The sequence below is a fragment of the Cydia strobilella genome, chromosome 10, assembly GCF_947568885.1.
Source record: "Cydia strobilella chromosome 10, ilCydStro3.1, whole genome shotgun sequence".
Classification (NCBI taxonomy): domain Eukaryota; kingdom Metazoa; phylum Arthropoda; class Insecta; order Lepidoptera; family Tortricidae; genus Cydia; species Cydia strobilella.
Genome location: NC_086050.1, coordinates 1,969,352 through 1,994,472, shown reverse-complemented (window position 1 = coordinate 1,994,472; position 25,121 = coordinate 1,969,352). Strand labels below are relative to the sequence as shown.

The following is a 25,121-nucleotide window of genomic DNA, read 5'->3' as shown; positions in this document are numbered from 1 at the left end:
TTAGGGTAAGTTTACACATGAACCCTGTTAGGGCACAGCAAGTTTTAAATTTCTTAAAACTAAACTATAACTAGGAGGTGAGTGCAGGCATATATGTAGGTACATAAATTAAAATTAACGCATTTTGATACTTATGTTCAAAAGCTAATATTTATTATTTTATACTTATTTTATTATAATCAATTAGGTATTTATCTGGCTACTATTTTGTTAGGTACTTAGGTAAAGCACTTATTGTACAATTAACAATGTAGAAACATTTCGCAGTAGGTATTTTCAATTTATTTATTTAGTTCCCCAGAACTTATGTTTTACATTGATTATAATAACAATTTATCGACAACAAAGAGATAATAAATCGCCAGCAATTAAACAAGAATAAAGCTTTATTTATTGTCGTGAAATATGTTTTAACTGCTATCAGAGCACGTGATCGGCTGGACGGATATAGTCTCACCTAAGTGGACCAAGACAGCCGATAATGTTAAGCAAATATATTATTATACGATTTTATGCTAACATTGCCATTAATTTACATGTTAACTACGAAATCCTAATTAAAAAGGGGTAATTTACCATGTATATTAATTTGTTTTTGCTCCACACACACCACCGCAATATAACTATATAGGGTCATTGCGCTAGTTTTCGTCCCCTTGACGAAATTTGAATATAAACCACATTGCCATCCATTGCTGCACATGGACATATTGCAATCTTTAATGTCATCGTTCGCAGACGTTTCTACTTGTGAATAATTAATATATGTACATAAAAAAATATATTTCGCAAGTAGCAAAAAAAAAATATTATTTGCTACAATTCTGAACATTAACATCTCTTGCAAATATTAAATCACATTTATAATCGGATCTATCGCGAATTTATTTTTGTTACCTTTATTTACCGACGTTTCCACAGGTTTTACTGCGGGCTTAGCACGGTAGCATTTTTGTCGCCTGTCACCATGCCTGTCACGTTCTAACAAGTATGTAAGTGCGAAAGTGACAGGCATAGTGACAGGTGATAAGAATGCAACCATGCTGACACCGGGTCGTGGTTTTGCTGGGACGTCAGTTAGCCGCGACAACGACCAGTGAAATGTCGAAACGTCGGTAAATAAAGGTAACAAAATAAATTCGCGATAGATCCGATTATAAATGTGATTGAATGTGTTCAAAGCGCGAACCGCGAAGGTTTTAAATATTATCTCTTTCAAAATTAATAAACGGCCGTAGCCTAGCTTTTGGCCAGGGTTTCGGAATCCCGCTTAGGGCATTACATTAGTTAATAGGCAGGTACTCTTTAAATTGAAACTAACATTTGTTACATTTGTAAGTATTAGTAGGTAAATGGTAAATACCACGAAGGTGAATGTAGTTTAGGAGGGTGAGGACGAAATCTATTTTTTTTAGGTATGACCATAGTTGTAACCCCAGTAAATTCACTGCCATCTGTCGACACACTTTAAAACTAAAAATAAAGATTTATAAAAATACGATAGAATGTATTTAAATATAGATAAATGATTTTTTTTATTTGCATTAATTATTTTTATGATTTTGACCCATGTTCTTTCACTGATATGCGTTAAAATTGTTAAATAACAAACGAAACCGTCAACGCCATCTATACGACTGTAGGCCAAAACTAGTAGCGCCCTCTGAACGAGAATCAAATTTTCTTGATTTTCGAGGCACGTTTTTTCCTTAGACTGTATCCATCTATTACAGAGTTATATCTATCTTTGGTATGACTAATGGTATAGCCGCCTATTACATTCTACGAAAAAGTCATCAATATCAACACAAAACAGCTGTATATGCAAGTTACCATTCCATTCTTTTGTCGATTCAGAAACCTAACAAAACAAAGTTCGCGATGACACACGTCGACCTCATCCTACTATCGAGACAATCGCGCATGAATACGCGTTTGAGTAATCGTTTATTTACATCTTGGAACGTAACAAAGAAATTAAAGTAAACAATTACTTTTTAGTATATGCTCCATCATCGCTAATTATTTCCATCGCGATAAGAATTAATTGAGTACAAATTCTCTTCAAAAATAACAAAGAAAATGGTAATCATAACGACTCAATTGCTCTACTTACAGTCAGTATTGGGTTTTTGACTGTATTTAAAATAAATTATTTTAAGTACACCATGCATGAAATAAAGCACCAGAAAAGAGAAATGTAGACAGCAGTTATTTTTAGACACAATTCGTATTTTAAAACCCTTAAAAAACAATAAAGAGTAGGTAATTTGATCGTGACGTCACATGTCACATGCTAGTGTTTCATATAAATTCCAAAATAGCAAAATCGTTTTGACTGAAAAAAGAAACTGTTTTGACTAGTAGTCAAATATCCTATTAGCTCTGTGCAAAGCGCGTGGTAGGGGAACAGAAAGCGATGATAGCGCAGCGCATGCTGTTGCTGTGTCATATTTTTTCTAAGATGTAGCTAACTGCGATGGACATCAAAAATTTAACAATTTATCCCAAGGAAAATTTTGATAGCGCGATTCAGGATTTTCACAACACCGAACAGCTACATCTAACGTACGATTGGGAAACTAAATAAAAATTGCAGGAATCTGGGATCATTATCCCAAGAATATCCTGAAAAGCTATAGGACCTTTCCCTCCAAGTATCAAGAATTCCAAATTCACCATCAAAAATGCAACACTACACGTACAGATAGGTATAGGTGGTCAACCAAATCTTGTCAGTAGAAAAAGGCGTGAAATTCAAATTTTCTATGGGACGATATCCTTTTGCGCCTACATTTTTTAAATTTGCCGCCTTTTTCTACTAACAATATTTGCTTGACCAGCTATACTAAGTAGCATTTTTAGGGTTCCGTATTTTATTATTGCGGTAAGTACCGGTAGTTTTCCATAATATAATGTGGATGTAAGAACTTCGTAAGTTAGTCTTGTCCAAGAAGATGATATGTTGCTGTTTTGTACCTCTATAGTACTGCTAAGTAGTACTATAAATTATCCCTCACGTTTATATTAAGTGAAGTGACGATTATAGACCCTATCTCGTTCCAGCAAGGTTTAAAAATAGTTATAGGTAAATCTGTGCTACGTTGTTACCCTCGATAAGGTCGCTATAGTGCGAAAGGGCAATAAGACGGAGTTAAGATAACAGGGGTAAGTAGCACTGACCGAAGGCGTCACATGACCAGCTATCGCGTGACCGAGTGCATAACAGATATCGCGTGTGAACGACGTAGATTCAAACATAGTGCTTCCAGGGGCCCATTTCTCGAACGGGCGAAATATTATTATTCCACAAACTGTCAAATCGTATGGGTTACCATGACATCACACTAATAATATTAGACTAATACCGTTCGAGAAATGGGCCCCTAATCTGCGTGCGTTGCGCATTTTATGCCTTGCAAGAGTTGCGAGTTATTTCTCCTCTACGCGATGGCCCAACGGCCAATCTAAGGTGCGCAGCTATGCGGTGGAATGAGATATTAATATCACTTGCTCCCTCTAACGCATAGATGCGCGTTGGGCCATCGTGTAGGGGAGCAATTAGACGAGAAGCTGCAGCAAACTTACAAAGCGCACTCGCTAGATATCAGTGCCTACCGCGAACCACGTTCGACGTGTTGCCTCCTGTCACACTTACGTACGAATTTACAAGTGCAACAGACACTTCTTACGTTTTTGAAGTAAAACTTCCTTAGGCGCGACTAGGTGCCAAAAATATGTATACATTAATATATGGGCAATAACTACCTACGGCTACATAGGCTTTTTTTTGTATCGATACTTTTAGACGTCATTAGATTGTACTGAAATAGCTTTTAATATAATACCTACTGTAAATATTGTAATTGACATGTAAAACTATGTTTTATTAAGGAATAGATGAATGAATGAAAATGTTACTGTAAATGGGTTCTATATTCGCCTAGACCACTAAACATGGGTTTAAATATTGTCCATTTTGTAATCGAAGACTGGTATTATTTTTTCGTAGAATTAACGTGCGTCCGAATTTTCTGATCTTATAAGGATATTCCTAGGTGGCAAATAAAAAAATGTATATTAAATAAAATATATTTATATTTCTCACAGTCGCAAATCATATCACAACGTAAAATTGGAACAACACATTAACTGCCATGGATCGATACGTCCGTGCATTATAGGATTTATAGGTAAAGCGTGTGCTAGACGGTCGCAGACAAGACCGTCTAACCTTGGTAATGTTTGTATGAAATTTTGTTGTAAACACTGTCTACACGGTCCGTCCAGACCAAGGCCACGCGGTCCGAAGGGCTTGTCGGCGACCGTCTAGCAAGGGCTTAATGCACAAATGTATAGTGCCATCCATTTCTGACGTCACGTAGACGTGACAGAGTAGTTTGACGGTGCATGTCATGTAATGCACGGACAGTAAGTGTTAACCTAGCATTAAAACTACTTAGTCTAGGCCTTATAAAACTATGTAATTTTTACAAGACCCATCCCTAAAATAAAATGTGATGTTTCGTCGAAGCAATGGAATGATAAGAAATGTCACAGTCAAAAAGTCTCAATAAGTACCATAACATTAGCAGTGTTGGCCGAACGTTAATTGCAATTAAGCATTAACCAGTACAAATTGAACCGTAAACCGTAACGAATGGTTACAGTTTACGGTTCAATTTGTACTGATTAATTGCATTAACGTTGTGGCCAACACTGCATAAGAGTATTAAGATGTTTTTTTTTCTTTTTTACTGTGACAATGATATAGATGCTACTTTTTTACACAGGGTTGCAACATTCACTAAAACTTAAAGTAGATAAAATTTACAAACAATTCCATAGCCTTACAACTAAGTATAAATTTGTAAAGCTTCAGACACTTATAATTAGACATCACTAAGATCTTTTATATTATAGTTATAGCCACTGATGAAATAAGCTATCATTTTTACAATTTGACTTTATATTTATTATTTCTATTTTTAATGTTATCTCTAGTAAGCTAAAATCTGCTTCTTGGCTTCTAAATATATGTATAAAATGCGGTGCCACCAATCGTTGGTATTTAATTTAACAATCAGCAATATTTGAATTCAACGTGTAATAATCATTAAATCGCCTTTTATACAGTCAAGTGAGTCAAGTAAAAAAAAAAAACTAGTCTTCAACAACTCAAAACAATACGGTCTCATACCATACTGTTTAAGGTTATCTTGAATTTCTTTTAATTTTAGGCGACAAAATTTTCTCTTTGTATATTGGCAGTAGATATTGGTATGCCTTTCCATTGTTAAATTTGCTATAAAAGTAGGTGGCAAGTAGATGTTTACATGGTGTCTTTTCTTTATTATTAGATCTCCGATGTGTTTGTACCCATTGTCAAATACAAATAGATGGCAAGTTGATGTTTTCGTGGAGTTCTATGTTTTTGAGTTGGTATAAATCTAAACTAGGGGGTAAGAGGCGGCGGAGGCGATGCCGCAGTGGTTGTTGCGGTTGCGCGCCATCTTGATGTAGCCGAGGTCGCCCCAGCTGCGGCCCCACGAGTTCTTCACCAGCCAGTAGTCGCCGCCGGCCTCGTCCGTGCCGAACCCGACGACGAGCACCTGCGAGACGAAAACATATATTAACCTCGTGAGACCCACCATATAAAGTGTTCCAATTTTTTATTTGAACCTTGTTCTATTATTTATTGAATTTCGTTTGTTTTACAGCGCAATGAAACAATAGAAATGCTACTTTATTTGTTTCGTGAAAGGTTCAAATTAGATTGTAACGGATATGTAAATTTTAACGTACATTTGGACTCACGAGGTTAATATTATGGTTCATGAATAGGATTGCCAGACATACTTATAATACACGCGACGCGAAATTCAAATTTTCTATGGGACGATAACCCTTCGCGCCTACATTTTTTTAAATTTACCGCCTTTTTCTACTGACAAGATTTGCTTGACCAACTATAGTACTTTACTATATTTGGCCTCCATATACTTTATGAAATATAATTTCTAATAGATAAGTCCTTTTACGTTTATGTTTAATTAATATATATATATTGGAAATAATTCAATGTAAACCATTGCAGTATACCTAGTTTTATTTTGTTATTTAGTTGTAAGATTGCTGCGCCCTTTCAGGATCCATATTATGTAATTATGTACGGTGTACTATGTTGGTAATATGTTGGCAATAAATGTCTTTGTCTTTGAAATACGAAACACATAAAGTATGCTAAAATACTTTATAAATACTATATTATTGATAACGTAATATCGACAAAATCACACTACTCGGTCATGACGCCCAACATTCCTATTCCTAACATTCTTCATCCGTGCACGGAATTCGCGCACGGACACTAGATATGAGTTGCGTGTTTGTCCGCACGTTTCACAGATAGGCTAATTATTGTATAATGATTGCAGATAAAATTTGTGTCTTTGCGTCCGTGATCGCGTCTGACCTCCAAGGTTGCATGTGGTAGGTGTAGAGAAAAAAAATGTTTTTAATCATTATCGAAGTAAGTACATATTCGTAGGTAACAAACAACTTTTGACCTACATTCCTTCAAACAAGTATTTTTTTTTACAAATTTAATAAAAAAAAAATACAATAATGTGGAACAGCCCCGAAATTTCCTCAGGTATCTAGTCGTCACCGCCTCTAGAAGTTTCTAGAACCAACTTACCCCATGGTCGAGGTTCTCAGACGAGCAGTTCTCATCAAAGTAAACACCATCGGAATAGAACTGGAAGGACTCTTGGGAAGCATCAATGGCCACAGACACTGGTCCCACAGTAGCCACTGCCTCTAGAAGTTTCTGTTCATCTCCTTGAGGAATGTCGGTGAAGCCAACGTCATCAGCGCCGGAGTTCTTAGGATTGTACCTGGGGGGAATATTCTAGTGAGATATTGTGGGTATTGGTGTAATGAAATGGAAATGTTGTGGGTATCAGAGTTAAAAAGCTCGTATTGTTTATGATAATCATGGATTTCATAGTTGCATTTGGATATTCATCATGTAAAAGCTAAGACTACAGAAAACGTAATTAGGAATTTAGAGTTGCTATTTAATAATAATAATAATTTAAGTCTCACGAGAGATATTGGGATATAGTTCCCACGCTGGGCCAATGCGGGTTGGGGACTTCACATACAACTTTGAATTTCTTCGCGAATGGAAATCATAAACAAATGCTGTTACGACTACAAAAAAGTAGAGCCATCTACTTAGCTTAGTTAATTTGCAGCTACTATATTTTGCACAACTTTTTAAATAAGTTGTCTAAGATAAAAACAAACGCCCTATATTGCGTTGATAACTCAAGGAAAAACTTGCCCGGAAGACTGACTACATTTATACATAGACATAGATAGAATTTCAATTATTTCCTGACTGAAGTAAGTAACTATAGGAGCAAATACTATCGCTGTTTATAACAAGCATGCGTCACAAATAAAAAATAATTTGATTGATCTTTGTTTGAGGAAAATTTACGACTTTTCCGGTCTGTACTGGTTTATCTTAATAGTGAGCAAATACATTAAATTTTATGATAATAAGGTCGATCCCGCCATTGTCCTTGTCTAGACATGGGGGATAAATAACAAGTCACCGTGACTGGCTGTCAAAAGGTGTCACTGTGACTTTTCACAAAAGAACAACGTTACAAAATCACATACGTTCCAACTGTTCCTAGCGCAGTCTCTGTTACTCAAATCACGACAAACGCGGAGCGTGACGCTACTGACGCTGTGACTGTACTCGGCTCTAATAGTCACGTTGAAATAACAGTGTGACAAAAAAAACGTTCGTCACAAATATCATGTGACACGGGTAACAGGCAAAGAGTAAAGTAAGTATAATAGGTATCAGGCGTGACAATGACAAAGTCAGTAAAGTCACGATGACTTTTCACTGTGACTTTTTTGAAACGGGATCGTCAGTCACTGATATCAAAATTTAATGCTTTTTCCCATGTCTTTGTTGCATTTGAAAGCGTTGTCCAAGAGAGCTAACTTATTACACTTTTTACGTCGACCAAACGTTAGCGCGATTCAGCCTCCGCCGCGCATCTGACAGCGACATCTACAGTCAAATTCAGCAACTAACCTGCACTTGTCATCAACAGCCTCATAGGGGTAAGTCTTCTCAGTGTCAATGCCTCCGTTGTCCTTGATGTACTTGAAGGCGTTGTCCATGAGTCCGCCATTGCAACCGTTGTTTCCGTAGGCGGCTGAACAGTCGATCAGGTTTTGTTCGGAGAGGGACACCAGGTATCCGCTCTTGCGGAAATGTTGGCCTTCCAGAGCGCCAGTCTGTGGAAGAAATATTATAGTAAATAAGTAGATTGTGTATTCAAACATAATAATCAGGTACGTAGTATCTGAAAAAAATGGGGGGATACAGAAGTAAAAACAACATTTCGACGCGGGTGTCCTGCTAAAATGCAGTAATTCAGAAAATGTGCCATTTTCAACCAAAAGGGTACTTATTGTCGCTTGTAAGTAAGGCGCTATTTCCATATAGCTTCAATTAGAAATCAACCTTATCGACAATGTTGTACCTTTTGGTTGAAAACGTCACAAATACAACGCATTTCCTAAGTATGAGGATTTGAGGAACGTTCAACGATTTAATCAATCGTCACTATTCGCGGAATAAATTCCATAAAGCGCAATTGTATTGTTAACAGCAAACATATTGACACAAGTGGAACACTGACCCATTTAGTCCCAATTTCTGAGAATAGAACTTTATTCTTTTAGGTGACAATACGTGACCTCAATTGGCGACCGGGTAACTTGATTAAATTAAAATGGACCTACATACATTAGTGAATAAAAGATTAGTTCCTTGTATATAACATCAGTTCGTATTTATCGGCGTTAAAGCTGTTAAGAAAAAAGTAATATTCGCCATGTAGGGAAATTGCGCTAGTTTCCGTCCATGTTCCATGTCCAGTTTTCGTCCACTTGACGGATTAGCAAATAAGATTTCACTTTTAATTAGCTACTTGCAAAATATATTTTTTATGTAGATAGATATATTGTTTAGACATTAAATAAGTCCTAATTTGTGCAGCAATGTATTATTCAAATTTCGTCAAGTGGACGCTACTAAAGCAAACTAGAGCTGGACGAAACCTAGCGCAATGACCCTGTATAGTAGTCGGCGTGGAAGTGATTACTTAAAAACTTTTAATCCCAATTTCACCCCTTAGGGGTTGATATCTAAAGATAATTCATTTGTGGAATTTTCTATAGGTGTTACGAGAATGTTTTATATATTCAGAAGTTCAACCTATAGGCACTAAATCACGATTTACTGGAAATGTAAATTACATGATTCGAAAACGTCTTTTTTACCGGCAAGTTTAAATGTAAATAAGAGAAAACTATTTTTTGCTTGGGACCTTTTCATCTGTAAGGTAAATAGCAACTAGTTAACTGATTTTAACGAAATTTGGCATGTAGAAAGCTCAAGTCCTGTCATAGGTAATATTTTTGTAAATTGACACAGGCCGACGCGGAAGCCTACGCGGGAAGAACCGCGAACACACCTAGTATTTTATAAACAGCGATGTGTTTCAATCTACAAAAGCAAGCGGCGGAAATGACTACACGAGGATGTTCTCGCAGGAGTGAATCACCCTCAGCCATAATTATTGTAACTATGATTGTTACTGACTTGTATTTTATATACCAGTCGGTGCCCTAACATAAGTGGATATCTAGAATTCTAGATATCCACGGCGACGTGGGTATTTAAGTTTGGGCACTTGCCTGCTGTACCAATACCACTTATGCAGTTAGGGAATTTTAAAGGGTACTCAAAACGTCTCATATTAAGTGGCCGCACTTTATAGATATTATAGTCATTTACAGTGAAGTACCCACGATGGCAACTATAGCAATGTTTAAAGCATGGAGTGTTCGTAAAATCACATAAAAACTGCAACTAACAATCTATACACTGCCATGACTCATTAGGTTCAAGTATTGAACTACAGATCTCACAGGCGAAAGTATACCTTATACACTTGTTATTATGACTCAAGCTAAAATGTTTTCATAATAATAATTACATCATCCCGATACAAAAACTCATGCGGGTTCAACGAACAAAATGACTATTTTGCGACTGGTTTTTATAAGTTGGGGAAAGAACCACTTTTGACTGCATACATTGGTAGAGCAAAGTTTCCATGGGTGCTTTTTAAATACCTTATAATTTAAGTAGATAAATATGAGAATATGACACGTCCCGCATATGATTTGTGTTAATAACTTTGATAACAAATAATCGGTTTACAATAGGAAATCTATATAGGCCTAAAATAGGGGTCAATTTTATTTTGTTTTGTAGGACGATTTGATGTCATTTGTATTCTTTGGGGTGTGATGAAACAAAGCATTAAGCAGGCAAAGAACTGATCGAAGAGCGATAAAAAATAATTGATTAAAAAGTCAATTACGACGTAGGTACCTATGTACTTATGTTTTGTTCCGTATCCATCCCAACTTTAATGTCAAACTTTTAAATGTCAATTTACCAATCGATTGTTATTTTTTAATTCCCTGATAACTACAGTTTTTAATTATTATCCATAAAAATTCGCAAGACTGATGAAACTTTTACTAAGAAATCGATATTTTCGTGAAACATTGTTTTGTTTGACGACGCGTATTACGTACATTGTTTTGAACGTCGCGTCCGATACCTCGTTAATGCGTACCAATACCAAGCAAATTAATTTTCAACGGATGTTTAAACATACCTGTAAGGAAAAAGTTCGGATGTTGAACGATCATTATTTTCCTTTGTTAAGATCAAATGGACATTACTTATAGCTACACACATATCAATCCCTTGAGCCCCACAAATACATCGGGTCAGCATGAAATCAAAATATAATTCTAAATTTAAAACTTTAATTTAACGTTTATTTTGGCTGGCAAATTTCCATCCCTGAGTTTCAATGTGTTAAGGAAAAAGTTCGGATGTGGAACGATTAATAGGATTATTGAGTATTTTCCTTAGGGCCCTTGCACCATCCCACTAACTCGGGGTTAAGCGGTTAAACCGTTAACCCAGTGTCAAATTGTACTGGTAACCATGGTAACTCCAGGTTTAACCGGTTAACCCCAGATTAGTGGAATGGTGCAAGTGGCCCTGTACGTATAGTTTTAAGATAACTTAGATAACATGCAAATGCTTAATCAGCAAAATATGTCAATGTACGGGACAATCTTTCCAATATCACCTTGTTGTACCATATTTTATGCAAATAAAAGAATGCAAATTAAAAGATTTTATTGCGAAGATCATATTGAACACAAAGACCGGTTCGTAACTCTAGTTAGAGGTGAACGGGCACGTGATCGCCGTAACGGAGCGTAGGAAGCGCTTTCTATGTATACTAACTGATGTTTGTATACAATTTAAAACTGCTATTCTGTATATGTATGTATTACGTTTCGACTTAACACAATTCCGAAAAAATAAATACTTCAAATTCGGTGGTTATTATATTATGGTCTCTCAAATCCTTACGCTGCTGAGATCAATTTGAATAAATTGCGTCAACTCAGGAGGAAGTGTGATAATGTTATGTCGGTCAAGTAGTCATTTCGCGATTGAGGCGTTAACTTCCCGAGTTCCAAAAGCTTATTTTTGAGTTTGAATCGTAATAGAAATTCGTATATTTTTGATTTCAATGCAATCTTATTATGTAATTGTCTTTAAATAAATAAATGAGTACCTATGTATAATTTGCGCAGGTAAGTGACGCATTGTAAAAGGAGGTGGAGAACATTTTAATCGCCAGTTCTCGGATGTTCTTGGGTTGTTTCAAGAAGCAAATTTCTGTATATGTACATGTACCTATATTGTTATTTTATCCTGGTGACGGCACCTCTTGTAATGAAAATGAAATGAAATGAAAATGACATTTTTAAAAAACCAGCCAAGTGCGAGTCGGACTCGCGCACGAAGGGTTCCGTTCCGTACCATTACGGAAAAAAACAGCAAAATAATCACGTTTGTTTTATGGGAGCCCCATTTAAATATTTATATTATTCTGTTTTTAGTATTTGTTGTTATAGCGGCAACAGAAATACATCATCTGTGAAAATTTCAACTGTCTAGCTATCACGGTTCATAAGATACAGCCTGGTACCAGACAGCCGGACGGACAGACGGACAGCGGAGTCTTAGTAATAGGGTCCCGTTTTTACCCTTTGGGTACGGAACCCTAAAAATCCTGCTTTTGCACCAAGCATGTTGATATACAATGAGCCACTTACCGTACTGAAAGACCAGCAGGATCCGCATTTGCCCTGGTCCTTGATTTCGGTGACGGCGCCCTTCTTCCTCCAGTCCACCTGGTCGGGAAGGGTCACGTGGGCCGGCGAGATGAAGGTGGCCCCGCGGACCCCAGCGGCCTTGGAGAGGAGACCCTTGTGCCTGTGGCCAAATGCAGTGTTTTATATACGTGTAACTAGCCGCCGGCTCGCGACTTTGTCAGTGTAGTGGCTAAAATATTAATCCAATTTTCGCCCCATGGGCGGTAAATAAAAAAAGGGATTTCTTGGTGGAACTCTACAATAGGTGAAGAATATGTGTTCCAAGACTTCCAAATTTCAAGGACCTAGTTTCAATAGTTGAGCTGTGCGTTTTCTCTCACTGTTTTATTAGTAGGAAGATGATTATGCAAAAGAAGATAACATCTAAAAACCTGTTAATCATAATGAGAGTGACTATTTTGACTGTTTTCGTTTGTATTGGAAGCGGGAGACGTGATACTAAACCTAATTCCTTATTTAAAACCTGTTACATTCAATTTTTAGACTAATAATAAAAAACGAAAATGGCTACTAACAAGGACGAAAAATTCAATTTATGGACGATAAGAACACAACGTAAACTGCTTATCGGCGATTAGGTACGCGCAGTCAAGCTGCAAATCAACGCGTACAAGGATCGTTAGCTTTAATTATAGTTACTGTGAGTTAATCTAACGCTTTAGATACACTTCAGGAGATGAATATTTACAGACCTAGATGGTTGATGCCAGTGTTGGCCAAAACGTTAATGCAATTAACCAATAACCAGTACAAATTGAACCGTAAACCGTAACGGACGGTTACAGTTTACGGTTCAATTTGTATTGGTTAATGGTTAATTGCATTAACGTTTTGGCCAACACTGGTTGTTGCAATATACTTATTACATTGGGGTGGTTGAATTCCTTGAAATAACTCTTTGCTGGAGAAGACAAATTTTAACTCAAACAAGCAATATTAATAGGTATAAGTATTTGAGATGAAATTAAAAAACGGATATAACGATATAGATGCAAGATATGATTTACAAATACGGAAACTCGATTAAATTTAGACAAGTTTCATTTTTGGAAAAATGTTTTCTCAAAGATTAGGTACTCATAACATAAGATGCAACCACCATCATTCATTTTTGAACATATATATTAATCATAACTTGAAACTGTTGCCTATATCAATAATATATACGTATTCAAAGCACAAAATCTTCTATGCTTATTTTTATATAGTTGGTCAAACCAAATTGGCAGTAAATAAGAAAAAATAATACTATACTCATCCTTTTCTTTTGGGTGCTAGTACTAGTGTAAGACAAAGATAGTATAATTCTCTCTGTCTATGTTTGAAATGAGACAGTCCTTTGACAAAATCACAAAAATGACGTATAAGATCAATGTGTGGTCTGCATTTATAAGATAGTTGTGTTCCATATTTATTATAAAAAACTTAATCTGTTGACTCTACCATGCCTCTTCATATTTGAAACTGCTGCATTTGTAAAAACAAGTCTGAATTTATTTAAACAAGTGTCACAAATATTTAACAGAGATACCTACCGAGCTGACAACCTTTGTACAGTATTTTCTCGCACTGCATTAATGCGGAAAAGTGTGTTTTGTCTGGCGAGCAAGATTTTTAACAAAATAACTATAGCTCCTCCTTCTTCCTGCCCTTGTCCCACGTTATGTGGGGTCGGCACAACATGTGTTTCTCTTCCATTCTCCTCTATATTTCATCACCTCAGCACTCACTCCTTTCTTTCTCATATCCTCTTTCACACAATCCATCCATCGTTTTTACAAACAAACAAAATAACTATAGTTCTAAGAATGAAACTATTGCGCTTGTTTAAAGATGACTTGAATAAATTATTAGTTTCTAAGTGCTGCAGCTATTATTCGTTGCCAGTTTCTTGGTGACACTTTAAATTACCTTGTAAGTAATTGTATTGTATATATGCATGACTTATTGACATAAAAATATGAATAGATTTCAATAAATTATTATGAATTTATAATACGCGCAATTATGGACTTGATATGATTTTAATTTACAACGACGGGACTTAATCGCGTAAAATAAGTATTAAACCCACCTCCGACGTTTACGCGATTAAGTCCCGTCGTTGTAAATAATAATGAGTAAAAATCGTGAAAGTTTAAATCAGTGTTTTGATATGATTTTAACTATATTCGACAATTAAATTTATGTATAATTTATTAATATAATATTTTATTAACTAAATATAGTTAATTATATTTGCATGCAACGATGTATTTTAATTGGTATGACTGTGTATACCTAATTTCAAATTTGTATGCCTGTCGGCGAAACATAGCCTTCTCACATACTTTTTGTACCAACACTGTTACCTGTGTTTACAAATAAATCATTTGATATTGAGTTTGACAAATCAATCTCAAATATATAAAATGTAATTTCCAATGTAGGCAGAAATAGAAGTTATCTACTGCCCCGCGGGTCAGTTTGCCCCATTGTTTATTTTTTTCCAAACATACAGATAAGCATTGTTTGCGGAATCGCTATCTGCGACCTAATTTTGTAAGTCTCTTTGTTCAGGGTCTTTAACATATCTTAAATAACTAATAAAACTGATTAAAATCGAGGAATTCTGTCATGTTAATTTGTAGAAAGAGAAGACCACTGTTTGTTAATTAGTTTGAAATACTTTGTTAGCTTGTAAACTTAAAAAATACAAAGAGCAGCTAACATAAAATTATGTTAGCTGGGCTTTGTATATTTTAAGTTTGATGCAATAAACGCTTTTAGAATGAATAGGTACTCAAAAGTTTGCAGTTTTCTTATCTCTATTGACTATTATTAGCTACAGACTTCCCTCTTGGAGACCTATCACACATTATGGACAGAAATGCAGATTGGTTATAAATTTATAATACTATTAGCTACATACCTAATTTTATTAAGAAAAAGCTTAATAAAATTCCATCCCAACAAATATTTGTAGGTATAATATTTAACGGCTTATTATTTTCGCGGCGACAGAAAAATTAAAGAGCAGCAAACTATTTGCAACTAAAATAATAACTTGTCAGCGATTAAATATTTAGGCAATCATTTATATTAAATGAGCTTTAAACTAAGGATATTTTTAAATTCAAATAATGGCAGCTACTTTAAGGTAGCAGAAATAATAAACAAGATTACTGAAATCATAGGCGAGGTACTATAAATAATGACTTGGCGACTAATATTAGCAGAAGGATAACAAACTTTATATTAGTGGCAACTACAGGTCTCCATCTAAAAAAGCATTTTGGGCTTTGATTTGCTGGCAGCTTAAATATTAAAATGGGTGCTATATAAAAGTAATGGGAAGTTATTTTTTTAGTTTTCGAAACCATAATGTAATGAAAACGGCAACAAGCTTAGCTTATTTAACAAGTTATTTCTAAGAGGTATTTCTAAAAGTGAGCCAAGATCTAAAAGAGATAAAATTTAAAGATCTACATATCTACCTATTTATAGTTCTCTCATACCCTCAACACGAGCTTTATTAAAATAAGGAGTTGGTTGATTTGTGTAAGATTGTCCTTATGTTTAATATTTACTTATAAAATCATGTTTCCCAAAAGTGACACAGGAAACCTAAACAAGACCTAAAGTGATCATAGTCACTAGACTATGATCACTAGACTAGACTAGACTAGCTACTGAGTGCGATATGTATGCGTGGCGATGGACGGCTGTGTGCAGTGAATGTCTGAGGTTTTGTGAGAGGATGGATGATAATCAACTGCTCAATTGTAATAATTTAGAGTTGTAAAGGTATCATAGTACTAGTTGTAATTTAAATGTAATTAACTTTCATGGCGCATTAGTTTGTGGACATTACACTGTAATGTCATGTAAACGTGTTTTCAATAATTAAATAATATGTAAATAGTAATGAGCAAAATGTATTACATTTAAAGACCAACATGATTAATAGGTAATAGCTACCTACTGTAAAGGTTCGCCACCTTTACAACCTTTGTAATCTACAGACGGTTAGTGACAGTCAATTGAGTCACTGCTCAGCTGAGGAGGGATATGACTCATATGACATTTTACAAATCTACAAACATATGTACTTTTTTATAAAATCATGGCATCACCATTAACAGAGGAGGCCAGGGTGATGTGCAATCTATATTTAAAAATTATGTAGGTAATAATGTAGATCTCATTACAATGGTATCTCTTCTTGTCAATAAAGATATAAAATTGTTATAGAAAATACAAAAAGAAATACATCGTCTGTGAAAATTTCAACTGTCTAGCTATCAAAGTTCATGAGATACAGCCTGGTGACAGACAGATGGACAGTGGAGTGGAGTCTTAGCAATAGGATCCCGTTTTTACCCTTTGGGTACGGAACGCTGAAAAGGTACTCACTTATTAGTCCTGTTGAAGCCGTTCATGGTGTGCACGAACTCATGATGCAGCAGATCCCCGTACTTGTTATTTTTGAGCCGGTACGACACCTGGCCTTGTTCAAACTTCTGGTTGTGCTTGGCAATCTTGTGCTTGTTCTCAGCGTAGATTTTCATGCGAAACTTGTCCTCTTCCTTTGATTCGTATTGTTTGTTGTGTTCCATCTGAAGGGATTGATTAGTTAATTTTAAGTGTGTAGGTATGTAAGACAAAAGCTTGTATCATAGAGAATAAAAAATAAAAACATAGCTTTAGGTTTGGTTATTATTATTATTATTTTATTTGTGTACTTAATAACTGTGAATACAGTTCTTTGGAATATTATACCGATGCATAATTATTTCCATTACCATTTTTCCTCAAAGAAAATTATATAATGGAAAATAGTGACGATGACACAACATGCCAGTCAGATAGCCGATAGATGACCGTATCACAACAGGTAATGCAATGATTGTTTTAATCACTTATTGTTGAGGATAAAATTAATGTAAAAGGAAAAAAATACCAGAAAATTGGGGATATTACCTTGAAGGCGTTCCATTCCTCACGGACCAGGTCAAAGAAGGAAACAGCGCTGGCGGCTGCCACCACACACAAAAGCACAGCTACACACTTCATTTTTCTAGAACAAACAAACATTAATAGTAGTACTAATCACTTTATTGTACACAACACAGGTTTATAAAAACAAATTACAGTAATGGAAGTACAAAGGCTAACTTATCCCTATAAGGGATCTCTAATACTAACCCACTATTAATTACTTACACTAATTTACCTAAAATTGAGAAACAATAACAAAAGAAAATGGTTGACGTAACTGGTGACCGAAGAGCCGGCGGCTTCCTCGCACAATACAATTGCAATACAATTGGATGATTGGATTGGAGGGTACAATGCCTCAAGGGCCTATTTTAGATTTAAGCTAGTTATTAATTTCGTTTACGTAGTACCACTGTATATATCTTGTATGTAAATAAATTTATCTTGATATAAAAAAAACGGCCAAGTGCGAGTCGGACTCGCGTTCCAAGGGTTCCGTATATTACACAATTTAAACAATGTATTTTTTATGTGAAACATGAGTATGAAATGTCTTTAAAAAACCCATAGGGGTCGGATCAAAAACTAAGTAATTAAGTCCGACTCACGCTTGACTGCAATTTCTAATAGGTTTTCCTGTAATCTATAGGTAAAGATCTATTTTGTTTATTTTTTTCAAAATTTTATACCCAGTAGTTTCGGAGATAAAGGAGGGGAATGGTCATTTTTTGCCTATTTTCTTGAATAACTTCTAAATTGTTTATCCTAAAATTGTAAAAAAAATATATTTGAAATTCTTACAATGAGCTCTTTCATTTGATATATAACACAATATAGTTTGAAAAACTTTAATTTTTAATTTTCTCATTTACCCCCCAAAAGTGGCCCCCATGTTTAAAATTCATTTGTTTGCGTTACATGTCCGTCTTTGGGTCACAAACTTACATATGTGTACCAAATTTCAACCTATTTGGTCCAGTAGTTTTGGAGAAAATAGGCTGTGACAGACGGACAGACAGACGCACAAGTGATCCTATAAGGGTTCCGTTTTTTTCCTTTTGAGGTACGGAACCCTAAAAATTAAGATTTTTTAAATTAACTGTAGCTGCATAGAGAATAACAAAAGCAGTTTAATAAAACGGGTATTAACCTTTAGAGACCAGGACCCATATTCTAGTAAATATGGCTACCCAGGGAGCCGGCAGGTCTCAAAAGGTTAATGTACAACTTTCTCTTTGAATTAAATACCCACTAGACCAGTTAAGGATAGGCTACTGCCCCAAAAATTATAAACAAGATTTATAAGCAGTTGATTATTCCCTCCTTGAACTCTGCTAGATTTAATGACTTGCTTATTCTTAAAACAACAAATAATAAATAGTGGGTAGTTAAAGTGGAATACATACTTCAAATCAATCCTAGTCTTAATTTAAATAATATGTGAACAACAATAAAATAATTGTTTTTTTTTTTTAAATTAACACTAAGTATGCATAGCCATCAAACTAAAGTGCAATTTAAAAACGGATTTTCAAAAGGAAAAACTTTCCCTATTTGAAGTTTCATACCCTGTCTAGACCAGTTAAAGGATAGCCTACTGCCCCAGAAATTATAAACAAAGACCTTTACAAACAAGATTTTATAATTAGTTAATTATTCCCACCTTGAACTCGGTTAAGTATAATGACTTGCTTATTCTTGAAATCCACGAATAACTAAGTAGTGGGTAGTTAAAAGTTTAATAACTAAAAATAATTAAAGTAGCCAAGAATTTGCTTAGTAATAGTGAAGCAGTTCAGAAACTGTACATTTAATTCACGTCGCGTTTGCCTAGCCTTTAACAGAACTGATTGTAACAAGGAAATCGTAGATATTACGCAGTGGCATCTGTAGGAGTTCGATGTTGATATGGGCGGAGGGGGCATGAACCCAAACAAAGAAAGAATACTTACAAATCTCTGAGAAAAAAACAACGCTAAACTAAGGCACTAATAATAATTGTGTCTTTAACTTACCCCAATATGCTCCAACGATACAATCAGAATAAGCTATAAATTAATTAATTATCGCGACGCGAGACAGCCTATTGAATATCAACAAACACGACAACTCCGTGGAGCTCCTAATTTGTTTATGCCAAGAATGACGCAAAGTTCGTTAAAAAATAGTAGCAAGTAACCATAAACTAACCGGAAACAGTGGTTAAACCGTAGACAATCGAATCGATTCAGTCGATAGGAATGAACACCTGTGAAAATCGGTATCAATTCTGGTATCACCCCAAGTTATCGATTGGGTGCAGGACTAGTTGACATTCACTTTTTTTTTTAAGAAACGTCAAATGTATGTGTTGAAGTTAGAGATGGGCGAAATGTGTCAGTAAAAAGAAAAGAGTGATATATATCTTTCTCTCACTGGGATATACATCACTCTTTTATATCTTTATATCCGTATGCGTCACTGCTCCCGCTCGCAACTGTATCGGCACTTGCTCACTTTACGTCATGTTATGAGTGAGAGAGAGGACACTAGAGTAGTTATTATACCGTGGCGAGATTATTTCTTTCATATTGTATCATATCATATCATGATGGATATTGGATATAAATCGATTCATTCACGAAGGCACTTGCTTTGGTTCCTTGCATTTAAAAATGAATATATTGACGTTATTGAATTTTAATATTTTTGCGTAATCAAATACCTTATTGCGGTTTTTTTACATTTTGTTAAATACCTAAAGGAATACACTCAAGTCCCGTCGAAACGAACGAGGTCAAAGCAAAGCGAACGATTTGCAAAATTTTGGAAATCGCAAATACGTTTTGTGTAAATCCTTAAACTTACCAAAATATGACCTAAATTAGTTTGCATATGCATAGTTTAATTCTAACTTTGTAGGAACAAAACGCAGCCAGTGTATAATAACAACGAAAATAATCATGCTAGGTCCAAACAACTTTAAGCAATTGAACTCATTGACTACTCACATCATTGCATTGTATCCTGCGCGTTGCGCGAGCGAGAAATGATAAATACTGTAGGTAGAACCCGCCCGAACTACCGCTGTAGCTCCTTCGTGTTACTTCGGTCGACCGACGGCGTCGACGCGCGGCCGAGACAATAGGCTTCGCTTATCTTATCTATATCTATTCACTTTAGTAAATCGTTGCCGGGGGTGCAAGTGTACGGATATATTGGGATATACTGATATATTCGGATTCGTAAAGACAAGAAGAGTGATTCATGAAAATAGAAAGATATATATCTTTTATATCTATATCCCCTGAGTTACCCATCTCTAGTTGAAGTGCGTACTTGCGTAGTGCAATGCATGGGAAATAGCGAGGTTATGTTATGAATTAAACTAATTATTTAAAAAAATGAAACAACAAAATAATTCACAGAAAAAAGGTGAAAGGAAGAAGAAGTTTCAACTTTACAAACCACGCCGCAAAAAGAATGTAGAGGAGGATGCGGCCATTCAATATTTAAAAGCACAGTATGATAAGGTAAAACATTTTTTAAGCTTTCGCCGATTGTAGATTTGTTTATAACCATATGTTATTCTTTTTAATTAAACATTCATACGTCTAATCCTAAATTAACGCATCTAAAACTAAGAGGTATAAATTCCTTTCAGATTGTACCAGATGAAATCAAAACATTTAAAGATCTGCCCCTATCCCAGAAAACTCTTAAAGGGCTTAAAGATAACAACTACACGACGCCCACTGAGATCCAGCGACAAGCTATAGGCTACGCTTTACAAGGGAAAGACATCCTGGGGGCTGCCAAGACTGGGTCAGGGAAAACCTTAGCCTTCTTAATACCTATCTTGGAAAATTTGTTCTGTAACAAATGGACACGAATGGACGGTGTGGGAGCCCTAGTAATTTCACCCACAAGAGAGTTGGCTTACCAAATCTTCCAGACATTAAGAAAGATTGGCCAGCTCCATGATTTCTCTGCTGGCCTCATTATCGGTGGACAAAACCTCAAGTTTGAAAGAAAGAGAATGGACCAAGTTAACATATTAATCTGCACTCCGGGACGGTTGCTGCAGCATATGGATGAAAACCCCTTATTTGACTGCAGCCACTTACAAATCCTGGTTTTGGATGAAGCTGATAGATGTTTAGACATGGGCTTTGAAGCAACCATGAATGCAATCATAGAAAATTTACCGGCTGAAAGACAGACACTCTTGTTTTCTGCCACACAGACAAAATCTGTAAAAGATTTGGCTAGGCTTAGTTTAAAGTTTCCTACATATGTGGCACCCCATGAGCAGGCAGAAACAACCACTCCAGAAGCTTTACAACAGAGCTATATAGTCTGTGAAATTGATGAGAAACTTGGCATTCTCTGGTCTTTCATAAAAAATCATCTAAAACAGAAAGTAATAGTATTCATGGCCACATGCAAGCAAGTCAAGTATACCTATGAGTTGTTCTGTAAGCTTCGCCCAGGCACAAGTCTCTTAGCTCTCTATGGCACTTTACATCAAGAAAAAAGAGAAAGGATTTACACAGAGTTTTGTAGGAAATCCAATGTGGTCCTCTTTGCAACTGACTTAGCATCAAGAGGACTTGACTTTCCTCGAGTCAACTGGGTGATACAGATGGACTGTCCAGAGGATGTTCAAACATACATACACAGGGCTGGCCGCACAGCTAGAGGTGTTCTTGGTAAAGGTGAGGGTCTTCTAATGCTTCTCCCAAATGAGGTAAAAATTATAGAAGACTTAAACAAAAACAAAATTCCCATCAATAAAATATCAGTAGACCCATCTAAAGTTGTTGCCCCTCAGAGAAAAATAGAGGCACTGCTCTCAGATCACACAGAGCTGAAACAAACTGCCCAAAAAGCATTTGTAAGCTACTTGAAGTCAGTGTATTTAATGAAGAACAAAGAAATATTCAATGTCCATGCTTTAGACACAGATGCTTTTGCCAGGTCTTTAGGCTTGATAGTACCTCCTAGAATCAGATTCCTACAAAGATATCAAAAGAGTGAAGCAGCTAAGAAGGAATTGGAAGAAGCTGATGATGATGTAATATCAAAATTAAAGGAAAAAGCTGAAGAGGATGAAGGGTCAGATGCCAGCCCTGCTGAAAAGGAGCCCCAAAAAGAAAAGAAGGTTAAGAAAAAACTGATTAAAGAAGCTCCAAAACTGAACTTCCACAATGATGATGACAGTGATGAGGATGATTTCCTGCAAGTAAAGAAATCCAATGTTGATATTGAAGATTATACAATAGTAGAAGAAGATGAACACAAGTCAAAGAATAAATCCAAACCTTTGACTAAAGCAGCTATTGCTAAGAAGTTACTTAAAAAGAAAATTAAAGTAAATACTAAAGTGAAGTTTACAGAAGAGGGTGAAGCTTTGGATGATGAAAAGAAGGATGTAAAGTCGGAGCTTGCCAAAAAATTTGTCAATGAGAATGTAGGTGGTATTGATATTGAGATGGCTAAAGAAGTGCTTAAAGAGGAAGACAAGTTTGACAAAATCAGGTTCAGAGAAAAGGTTAAAGCTAAACACAAGGAACAGAAAAGAAAACTTAAGAATAAAAGAAAGGAGGAGGAAGGAGAGAAAGATGACTTTGGAAGTGATGAAGAGTCCGATGGCCCTGATCTGTCATGGCTGCCAGACCCAGATAAGGTGTATACAAAGAAATATGGTGATAGTAGTGGTGATAAACAGAATTCTGGTGAAGATGATAGAATAGGCTCAGATAATGAACAGTCAGAACCTGAATCTGAAGAAGAGAAATATCACAGGTATTTTTTAATTTTAATTCATTCTTAATTTTTATTATTATTAAATAGTAATAATTAGAATCTATACATCACAACATTTATAATCTACATACTCATATGGGGCATTTTCTATGAAAAGGGACTTTATTGTCGATGGCGCTTACGCCGCACAGCGTCGCGCGGCATTGTATTTATATCAGAGCATCGTTAAATACGGGCGTAAGCGCCATCGACAATAAGGTCCCTTTTTATAGAAAATACCACATAATACTCAAGCTACATTGTGTTTGGAACACATCATCATGAACAAAGGCTCAATAACTTCGGAAGCTTTGAAAACTATTAAATCCTGTATAAAATTACAAAATGTCCATTAACTTGCACATCACACATCTGTATTTGGATCCATATATAATATTTGTTTTAATTCCCAGGCCCCTCAAACGCAAGTTGATTGAAAGTAAAGGAATCCCGCAGGCTAGCGTGGCGCCGCGCAAGGCAGCGCGGCTGACGGACGTCGCCGCAGCCCTGTCGGTGCAGGAGGCGGAGGCGTTAGCGATGCAGTTGCTTAAGGGGAAATAATCAATAAATATTCGTTATCTATTTTAGTGTTTTATTGTCAAATAACTATCCTCTATCCTATATTGGGATGTTCTTGTATAGAATTCTAGTATCATTAGAGGCTAAGGGCGCTGTTGAAACGCATTAATATGTCATAAAGGTAGTTGGTTTCTTGTTTTTTTATTTTTATTTCCGTAATGCAATAGAATTTTGAGTTGAACCAAGAAGTCTACAACGATTTCGATAGCACACCCAGTGCAAGTGTTATTTTAAACGTCAAACTTACGGAAATTTACAGACCTGTCATTTTAGCTTCATGACGTGTAAAATTTATGATACGTACGTACAATTAACACTTACATTGCCTATGCTATCAAAATCGTTGCAGACTTCTCCACATTTATAGGTAAGCAGCCCAAAGTTCCAGTGTAAGGGCCAAGATACAAAATTATACTAAAAATTTGGGTCTAACCTTAGATCGAACATTAAGTTGGACAAACCACATAGACAATGTTTGTAAAAAACTAAATAAATATTCATATGCCTTACATAATTTGCGAAAAGTAGTAAAGTAAACCAGTCGACTGTTTTAATCTCTTATCACGCTCATGTTACATCAACTTTGAGATACGGGGTTATATTCTGGGGTAATTGTACTGATATAAATTTAGTTTTCAGAGCTCAAAAAAAGTGTTTACGATCAGTATGCGGTATACAAAACATGGAATCATGTAAACACTACTTTATTAAGCTAAATATTCTCACGCTTCCCTGTCTCTATATATATGAAGTCGCATTATATGTTAAGTATAACCCTGACCAATTCTCCTATTTCAATAGTTATCGCCATCAACATAGAATACAATCTAGATCATGTAAAACAACGTTACTAGCAAAAAGCTTTTTTGGAATGGCACCAAAAATTTATAATAAGCTACCCAAACAAATTTTGGTAATTGATGATTTAAAGAAATTTAAAAACTAGTTTATAATTGCACGCTACGGCTCTGTAGCTATTTGTGTGCCATGTGGCGAAACATTGTGATACTATATTATACATTTAAGACCTGTTGTAGAGTGTCCAAAGCCTCCATAAAAACCAGAAAAAAAAGACCTGTTGTACATACCTATGGTTAACAAATAAATAATTTGGAATTTGTGAAAATAATTTAAGCATAAAAAAATAGTTTCTTTAAATACAGTATTAAGGGGCCCACTGATTATCAGTCCGCCGGACGATATCAGCCTATCAGTTAGAACAAAAATCTGACAGTTCCGAACAACTAACAGGCCGATATCGTCCGGCGGACTGGTAATCAGGGGCCCCTTTAAGGGGCCCACTGACTATCAGTCCGCCGGACGATATCGGACTGTCAGTTAGAACAAAAATTTGACAGTTCCGAACAACTGACAGGCCGATATCGTCCGGCGGA

General features: G+C 35.8%; 2 protein-coding genes across 5 annotated transcripts in view; one reads left to right on the top strand and one right to left on the bottom strand.

Annotated features, from left to right (window-relative positions):
* Nucleotides 1-4,078: 4,078 nt before the first annotated feature.
* Nucleotides 4,079-25,121, bottom strand: part of LOC134744846 (cathepsin L-like) — a 480,196-nt gene continuing 459,153 nt past the window's right edge. For 3 of the 4 annotated variants that reach the window (XM_063678773.1, XM_063678772.1, XM_063678774.1), the window contains exons 2-7: nt 17,344-17,440; nt 16,777-16,979; nt 12,322-12,481; nt 8,126-8,331; nt 6,701-6,899; nt 4,079-5,612 (exon numbers count right to left, since the gene is read on the bottom strand). In XM_063678773.1, the coding sequence (XP_063534843.1) occupies nt 5,451-5,612; nt 6,701-6,899; nt 8,126-8,331; nt 12,322-12,481; nt 16,777-16,979; nt 17,344-17,436 (1,023 nt within the window). In that variant the 5' untranslated portion in view covers nt 17,437-17,440 and the 3' untranslated portion in view covers nt 4,079-5,450. Of the gene's footprint in view, nt 5,613-6,700; nt 6,900-8,125; nt 8,332-12,321; nt 12,482-16,776; nt 16,980-17,343; nt 17,441-19,376; nt 19,507-25,121 lie in introns of those variants that run through there. The other variant, XM_063678771.1, reaches the window with a different exon arrangement.
* Nucleotides 20,662-23,730, top strand: LOC134744839 (probable ATP-dependent RNA helicase DDX10). The gene is made up of 3 exons (XM_063678760.1): nt 20,662-20,873; nt 21,005-23,148; nt 23,562-23,730. The coding sequence occupies exons 1-3, from the start codon at nt 20,745-20,747 to the stop codon at nt 23,707-23,709; spliced, it is 2,421 nt and encodes an 806-aa protein (XP_063534830.1). The 5' UTR covers nt 20,662-20,744; the 3' UTR covers nt 23,710-23,730.